Source organism: Pavona decussata, unplaced genomic scaffold, assembly GCF_977016875.1.
Source record: "Pavona decussata unplaced genomic scaffold, jaPavDecu1.1 SCAFFOLD_28, whole genome shotgun sequence".
Taxonomy (NCBI): Eukaryota; Metazoa; Cnidaria; class Anthozoa; order Scleractinia; family Agariciidae; genus Pavona; species Pavona decussata.
The window spans coordinates 3,437,501-3,446,685 of NW_028145451.1; the positions used below are offsets into that span (position 1 = coordinate 3,437,501).

A 9,185-nucleotide genomic window follows, 5' to 3' on the forward strand; every position below is an offset into this window, starting at 1 on the left:
GTCTCACCTCTCGATATCTGTGTAGCTCCAATACTAAGATGGCAGATAAACTACAAATATTTTTAAACATTAATTAACTCTCCCGAACCACGCAGGAGTACTCAAAAATTGCCTAACGCGAGGCAATTTTCGCGCTCACTTAATAAGTGTTTTCGCTAATTTGGAACTTTTCTTAAACAAGAAGTTCCCCCATAAAAGGGCAAGAGCCCCTTCTTCATTTCACACCTTTGTGGACGTGATATGTAAATTTAGAGGCAGTTTAATAGTGGCAAGTTGTTGACTCAAGCGTCCTCCGAAAAAAAAAATATGCCTCAAAATTTTATAATATCATCATAACAATATTAGACCTCATAGAAGATATCAAGTTCTGATTAATAGGGTTTATTCTGAAAACTAAGCCAATTTTATAGGCCTGGGCTTATAGGTAATGGCCGTAGAAAAAGACATGTTGTTTGTCAATTGTTTACGCTCTGATGGTTGATTGACAACTGAAGATGAGAATAACCAGACCCCAGGCCAGGCACTTTTATACCGGAACTTCCTGTTTAAGAAATGTGAGGAGACTGAGGACTGCTTTAAGTGTACAAAAGGTGTAAATTGTTACGACTGTGTGCACGACATTCAAGGGAGTGTTTTGCAATACATTTCAAGAATTATGATGGCCACCCTCACCGAAGAGTTTATACAACTGTAAACTTAGTGCACCATACCACATCAACCAGGATCCAAGAGTCTTGTGGGCCATTTTTCGAGTGGAAAACAAGTCACGAAAGTCACCCAGCTTTTCTTCTTTGGGTAATTGCAACTCTTCTTCAGGCATTTCTTTACCATTTAGTCGTGCAATTTTAATTAAAATATTTCTTGCCTCGAACGTGCGGCCTTTTTTCAGAAGCCAGCGAACTGATTCTGGGATAAAGCTAAAGGGAAATAAGCAGAAACGGAGAATGTTTTACAAAATAATTACCAATCATTAAAAATTCACCAACGAACTCACCACGAGTTAAGCCTGGTTTTCACTAGCGACGCGGGAGGGCGCAAATACAAACACAAGCACAAGAAAAGGAAAATATTTTGATCCTCGTCCTTGTGCTTTTGCTTGCGTCGGGGGTGTTTTCCCGATGAAGTAAGCCTTCTTATGCTTGGGCTTGTGCTTGCGTCGCTAGTAAAAACCAGGCTTACCACTTTCATCAGATACAAACAAAGAAGATCGTGTTAACTTACAACCATCCAGACACAAGCAAAATTGCAGGAGCTCCAGTGACCATGGTAAAGTTCCTCCAATCTCTAATGGCGTATGCAAATCCTGCCAATGCAATGGACTGTAATAAGAAGCCGACCCACACCATACCGCCGGCCATGCCTCTGTGGCGGATACCGCAAAACTCGGTTAACAGCACGAACATCGGTATGCTGTAAGCACCTGGAAGAAAGAATACACCCAAACAAGTCAATCGGTCATATCTGGAGCTCTAATTTGTTCGTCCTATAGCCATGGATCCGGTTGTTTGAAAGTCAATTAAAACTAAACCCCCATTAAAGATAATAGTGAGGTTTTCACCTTGCTCATTAAAAGTGTTTCTAAAAGCTAATTTTAAGCTACCGGCTACGAAAAGTTTAAGTCAAAACTGAGGAACAAAAACCTTTTTGAAAAGTCTTCATTGATTAGTAATTAAACTTGAATCAAAGTTCACGTTCACCAGCTAGATTAGCTTAATCGGACTTTGAACAATCGAGTGTATGACAATTTTATCCCCCCAAAAAATCTTCCAAACAAAAGTTTTACCCCCCACTGCAATGACAGTTTGAAAATTTTACCCCCCCCCCCCGGCGTAAGGTAATTAAGGTAACTAATTAACTTCTAAGTACATTGATCATCTCTTCGATGTCTTGATAATAACGATGTTTTGTTATTGCTGGAGTCTATTCTTCACTCGTCAAAAGAAGGTACACAGAAGGTCAAAGCAGCACGGGGTTTGAGAGCAGTACAGGAGCATTTCATGTATGGATGTGGATATATAGATTTTGAAGAAGCCTACCATCTCTATTCGTCTTCTAGTCAATTTTACCAACTCTATGACTGATGAGAAGAATAATTGCTAAATACATTTAGTTGGTACCTTTTGTATGTCTTAAAATTTTACCCCCCTCACTTTTCGTACAAGGTAAAAATTTACCCCCCAAACATTTGCATCGCCTATGTAAACGGTCCTCTAGGAATGTTTTTGCCAGTTATATTATTGGCATCTGATATTGTTTCGCCACGTTCTCCGCCAAAGAAAAATTTAGAGACTTTTCTACGGAACTTATAACTGATAACCTTAGTAAAATGGATGAAAAAGACAAAACAGTGTTCACTTACCAATCATGAAGCCAACGATGGCTCGAAAAAGGGCAAACACCCAGAAAACAGGGGAAAAGGCTGAGACGAAATGGAAAAGGCAACAAAAGAATCCACACGTGAACAGAGGAAGCTTCCGGCCAAACTTGTCCGAGATGGTACTGATTGAAATACTGCCAATAAAAAACCCAGCGAAGATGACAGATGTCGAGACAAATCCCAGCGAGCCACGTTCACACACCAGGTCAAACTGTAAAAGAAGTTATAAATGGGAATAGGAAAAGGTCAATGTAATGACAGCTATAACAATAAATGGCCCTTAGAACCTTGGTTGCTCTTTCTGTTATTATTTCTCTTGCTATTATTATTTAATATTGATACTTTTGCCGCACGTGCTTACAGAAAAGGCGTTAGAACGCAGTTTTGGGACTTTCCGAACAGCCAATTATACATGTCTTAACTTCACTATTTAAATATCCGGACGTTTGCTTTGAAGATACGATAGCCGTAATTTACAAATCATGACATAATTCCCACCTCATGTGACGTCATCGTTTCATATTCTTGGGTTTCACGTGTCGTCACCAAATTCTAGAATTCAAAACTGTGAGGCCTACAAAATTTTTTCCTTCATTCACTGAAAGATTACCTAAAAATATGTCTTTTCACAATTTCTTAGCTCGATGTCGTACTTCCTTTTGAACTGAGAAGAGTTTCAATTTCCGAGTTTTCATCGTGCGTGACATCAAGAGGACGGCCGTGACAGAGCTGTTCCGTATCTTAAAAATACCTCTTCAAGTGATTTTCAGCATTCTAAACAGTTTAAGTTTGAGGAGAAATATTTATCTTAACATTCGGAAATTCACGAGGGAAAACAAACCTCTTTTCTGGCAAAAGTAAACTCCAGATTTTTTTCCTATTTCCGACCGCCATGCTGGTGTTCCTCAGAGGGACACCAACAGGGCGTCTCCATACTGAGCTCTATAAATTTGTGTGAAACATTTTGTCAAATAACTCGAGTACGGAATAACGCACAGACCTGACACTTGGACAGGTTTCTTATTTACTTATCATCTATGACATGTCAATTTCTTGACTTCATTCATGGAATGGTTTCAATTTTTTTTTCACGTACACGGCAATGGCGTGACAATGAAAGCCGGCAATCAGGTGGAGCTCGATGAACAGTTTAGTTTATATCCTCGAAGTTTCGACGCCAAGGCTTTGACAAGGCCTATGCGGAGGATGTGATTAGGTAGGAAAGGGAAGGGGTCCCCAAAAAGACGAGCCTGAGGCAGCTTCGCCAAGTGGCTAGGTGGTCGGACTTGTTACCCGGAGCCCAAATCATCACTTACACCCCTTTTCCAACTGGTTCTTCAATATTGTTAACTATGAAAATCGAAGAACATTCTCACTATCAATCGTTCACGGGTATAAGACGAATAAAAACGTGAAATTTGACTTTCGGTTAGAATGCAATACCGCGCAAGACGGGAGACTGAGGCATTAGGGCTGTGACGTCACCGATACGGAATCGTTAGTTTCGCGGTTTCAGTCTATTCCTCAGTTGTTTTTCATGTGTGGAGGAAGAAATTAAAAGCTGTGTGGACGAAATTAAGACTATTAGGAATGTTGAATGCTCACAGCTAAACAACTGAGTAATATAGAGAAACAGATCTTGACGTCACCGCTACTGATTGCCCCATACCAGCGGAAGTGAAACTTCACGTTTTCACGCCTCAAACTGCAAACACGAGCAAGGAAAATTGATAGTTGTTACTTTTTTCAACTTTTATATCATACAATGACAATGTGAGGATTTGAATAAGCAAATGAAAAAAATTCTGTCATAAACACCTTGTACTTTAGAAGTCATTTAGTGACCATTTTATCTAACTTCAAAAACTCATTAATAATTCATAAGTCCATTGACCTATCAAATGGTCGATAGTACATCACGTGCAGTGACTTAATATTGATAAGCCTCCTCCTTATTAGTATGCAGTGTTTAATCAGCTGATAAAACACTCCTCATTAGTACGCAGTGTTTTTCTCGTATACTAATTTCTAACGTTCACAAAACAATAATTGTTATGAACTCTATTGTGCTTTTCCATGAATGTTTTTGAAGCCGTTCAAGAAATTCGCAGCACGTGTTTTATCGGGTCTAAAACCACGAGGCGCAGCTGAGTGGTTTTAAACCCGATGAAACACTCCTGCTCGTTTTTTAAACGTTACGTACAATACATAATACCTCGGTGACAATCGATGTGAAGTCATCTTCGAATTCCCAATCTTCCCTGGGAATTCCGCATCTATAGGCATATCTGTCGTCTCCGAGATGGATGGGTTCGTTATACGGGCACGTCGCATTATTTTTGCACCTCCAGCCGGGTTCCCCAGCAGTAAAAACTGCGCCCATTACAGGAACGGCCCACCAGAATGCATAACAGAAATTGAAAAATATGTTGAGCACGATCTGGTAACGGCCAAAGCTGCCAATCTCCTCCAAAACCTGGTCAGTAGTTAACTTCTTCATTGCTGGAATTCTGCAACGTTAAGAGATTGAAATTCTATCATTTTGGTACACGTGCGTGAATTTTAAGTGTTCAAGACGGAACTTCGGAAGGTAGGAAAACATTCCGTATACATTGTTTATATACACGCTTTTCTTTTATATAAGGAGGCCCTGTTAGGGGGGTGGGGGGGGGGGGGTATGCATGTCCGAAACTTTTGGATGCAGGGGACAACAAGACGCAAAATACAGAAAATAAACTGTTCTGAATACATTCCGTTGCCGGATCTCTTGTAGTAGAAATGCACGTGCCAGACGTCACTTTACGTGTAAATGAACCAAACTGATTGCAGGGCTGACACTACGGCAAAGGGCTTATTTATTGATTGATTGATTGATTGATTGATTGATTGATTTATAAAATGGAACGTCCCCAGCTCCGTAGAAATGAAAAGACGACAAAAAGGGCTCCGAAAAAACTCAAAATCTCCACGAAATATCTCCAAACACGGTATCTTCTACTAGTACTAAGACTCCACTTACTTCGATGCCCTACTATACTGAATCCGCCGAATCGAGTCGTATTTCTGTCAACATGTCAGCAGATACTTAACTGGGAAAATTATCATACTAAAGTAATGCAATACGTGACAGTACGTGACAATAACGCATATATGACATTGACAGATATTTCGGTTGTTGTTTCATGACCCTTTCAATAGGGATTATAACGTAAGTCCAGATCTTTATTGCAATTGTTTGCTTTATTGTAAGATTTTGGTCCATTGTACTGTAGCTATTAATACGAATCAATGTAATTTCAGTTCTCACCGCATGCCAAGAATTGTGGAAAGATTAAATCACTTGTAAAATCATATATTCGAAGTGTGTGGTTAATCACTGCAAACTCTAACCCGATACTTCCCCGAAGGACTTGAGTTGGGAACGCGATACCACAGGCAGACCACCCTCTGTTTGTGTGGTGCGAATGACTGTTTGCAACTTGAGACGTTATAGTCACGCGACAATATAAAGTCTCAAGTTGCAAACAGTCATTACACCACACAAACAGAGGGTGGTCGGCCTTTTGAAACAAGTGACCACAGGCCCACCACCCTCTGTTTGTGTGGTGTAATGACTGTTTTGCAATTTGAGACTTTATATTCTCGCGACACAATCGGTTGAAATTTTTACAGTGTTGCCGGCCGAAGGCCGGTAGCGAGAAACACTGTAAAACAATAAACGCGCCAAAAAAGGGTTTCTACAGCTCGGAATGGCAAAAAAAAAAAAAACAAAAAAAAAACACGCGCGACTCAATCAACATTTCCTTCAAACTTTATTTCAACATAAAGGTTAAAAGGCGACTTTAAATATCGCTACTCAGTAAAAATTTCAACCGATTGTGTCGCGAGAATATAAAGTCTCAAATTGCAAACAGTCATTACACCACACAAACAGAGGGTGATCCGCCTGTGGAGTGACACGGTTTTGACAGTTAGATTTGCATAGCACCCGTTCTTTTTTAAAATTAGGGGCCTTTTGACTAACGGCATAGCATGGTGTACTTTCATTTCGGTCCATTTCAACTGGTGATTTGTTACAGTCAATCCACGTCACGCGTGACCAGTATAAAGTCCGAGAATGAAATGAACATTCGAATTTTCTCTTAGTAATGTCCGACGTGTGAATGGAATGTTGAACAATTCTCTGGAAGTCTTCATTTACTGAAAAAAAGATTCAAAATACTTGGGAAACAATTGTTATTCTTGAAGTACTTAATGCTGTAATGTAAAGAAAAATTCATAGCTTTATACCGTCAATAAACTAGGGAAATTTCTACGTGAAACTGACATGTAAATTTCAAAACTCTATTCAAATTTCAAAATTGCAAAATACCAGTCGTCTGTGGAGCATGTTCCAAACGTCGCGCTACAGCCGTGCCGAACTAAATTCAAGAATTTTGAAACCATTTAGTTCGGCAGCTGAATTAAGCTCGGCACGACTATTTAGCACGGCAGGCCCTGTCGTGCCGCAGTGCAGAAGCGCGACTTGGTTTCAAGCAGTCACGGCAGGCCCTGTCGTACCGCACTGCAGTAGCGCAGCTTGGTTTCAAACGGCACGCTATTGCCGTGCCGAACTAAATTCATAAATTATTTTAATACATTTTGGGTTAATTTGCTCGTTCTACGCATTTCTATATTTTAGAATTTGGGGCGACTGAATTTAGATTCGACGTTTGAAACCATTGCCGTGCTAATAGGCGTACCCGCTGCCTGGTCAAATTGATTTAAGTTCGACACGGCAGTAGCAAGACGTTTGGAACAGGCCCTCAGAATCGAGCGTTGTTTACCGTCAGGAAACTACGTACTCGTGGAGTAAGTTTAAACAATTCCATTTTGATTGAAATAAATGTCCAGCGCTTACCTTGTCCGGGGGCTGAAAGTTGTTAGCTTGTTGTAGGTTTGGATGCTTTTGCTTAGGTTTCATATGGTACAATAGCCTATTGTCTACTTCTTTCTAATATATGCACAAAATTACGCTAATAAGAGTATTACAATAGCTCTTTTGTAAATACCCAAATAATATTACGACATTTCAGATCAAAGGGCATTCTTGACTTGCTACCACATGCCTGCGAAATCCACTGAACAGCAAACAGATCTGTACATCAACCGCTACAGTGCTTTTGCAAATGCACACAAAAAAAAGTGATCAGCCAAATGTCAACTGTATTTACAAATACTCCCTACTCATTGGCGTGAACTAGTAAAATAAAAAGGCTGGGAGAAAAAAAGATATAATACGAAATAATTTGACTGGCCTTGCCGTCGTAGCGATCGTTCTTGAATGACGAGACTAAGTAGGTCCATTGACTCAACTTGTTTCTAATGGAGATGCTGGTTTACTCGTGCCATAAGTTATTAGCTTACGCAAGGTTACTTCAGAATCGGCCACCATTTCAATATTCTTTTGTTGATATTCAAATTTTTTGTAGCCCATTTTACCTCGTTCTTGAGTTCAACAGTCAAAAGAATAGGGACCTTATGCAATGACCACCGTCACAACGACAACGCCGCAAAACAATAGGTTTAACGAGGAAAAACAATCGCTCTGTACGTGCATTTGAAATTCTGGTGAATTTCTTTGCCGTACTCTACAAAACAACAACGTGAAATCACCAAATTCAAGGTTTTGCGGAGAAAGTGAGCATACGTACAACGGTGAATTTAAATCGTCTTCTTAACTCGAACGCCACGCCTACCAATTTGTTTCTTGGGTAGTTCGCCGTTTTTGTACAAGTTGAAGAGTTGAAATATTCACGAAGTAGCACAAGTGGACGCACAAATAAAATGAAGTTATATTTTCGAGTGACGTTTTCGTTCTCGTGGCCGTTATCTTTGCTTATTCAGTTTCCTTGTATGTTGCCTTGAGCGAGGCAAGGAGGACCAAGTTGAATGTAAACAAAAGAATATTAAAATGGCCTCAAAAATTTACTGGCTTTTTTCCTTTTATTATTTTTTATTTTTTATTATTATTATTATTCTTTCATTTGCTTCATATTTTATACTGTCAATCACTTTTGTTTTACGGAGAACACTTCTTCCACATGGCCTCACTTTGTATTCGCGAAGAAATTTACTAGCTTTTTTCCTTTTATAATTATTATTATTATTATTATTATTATTATTATTATTATTATTATTATTATTATTATTATTATTATTATAATTATTATTATTTCATTTGCTTCATATTTTATACTGTCAATCACTTTAGTTTTACGTAGTTCCGCTATTGCGCAAATATTTGTTTTATAAGCGTATGTCCCAATGCAAATTCTCATTGTACCTGAAGAAGGCTGGTTTGGCCAGCCGAAATATAGTAACCTTTAAAAGGCAATTCTACGTTGTATCGGTCTCTGCTTCTTTTATTATTAAAATGGAAGCCATTTTGGAATAAGGTTTATAATGCCCGTTTAAAGGGCACAAAAAAGATCTGAAAGCACAGGAGACGACATTTTAAGTATGTTGCTTCAACTCTGCTCTCGTTGGGTGTCCCTGAAAGAGATTTGATTTTATCAACTAGTGAGTGACGATTACCTAAGGTGTATTTGTCAATTTTATTACGGCTGAAGGTCACGTTTTTATCGGAACAGTCTGCCATTGAAAAGTACTTAGCAAAACCCAATTTAAATCCGAATTAAAGAGAGTACTTCTCAAAATCCTTGAAACTGAAGATGATTATATTGAAGTCCCCCAAATTAAACAATGCATACCGAAGTTAAAATATTAACAACAAATCACCACTATGCCGTATTCCATTTAAATAAAA

The 9,185-nt window shown here is 39.0% G+C and overlaps 1 protein-coding gene across 1 annotated transcript in view; it reads right to left on the reverse strand.

The window, feature by feature from the left end:
• Positions 1-7,323, reverse strand: part of LOC146485149 (organic cation transporter protein-like) — a 12,943-nt gene extending 5,620 nt beyond the window's left edge. The window contains exons 1-5 of the mRNA XM_085104134.1: positions 7,278-7,323; positions 4,593-4,887; positions 2,360-2,588; positions 1,222-1,420; positions 711-917 (exon numbers count right to left, since the gene is read on the reverse strand). Of these exons, the coding sequence (XP_084960260.1) occupies positions 711-917; positions 1,222-1,420; positions 2,360-2,588; positions 4,593-4,877 (920 nt within the window). The 5' untranslated portion in view covers positions 4,878-4,887; positions 7,278-7,323. The remainder of the gene's footprint in view (positions 1-710; positions 918-1,221; positions 1,421-2,359; positions 2,589-4,592; positions 4,888-7,277) is intronic.
• Positions 7,324-9,185: the final 1,862 nt, after the last annotated feature.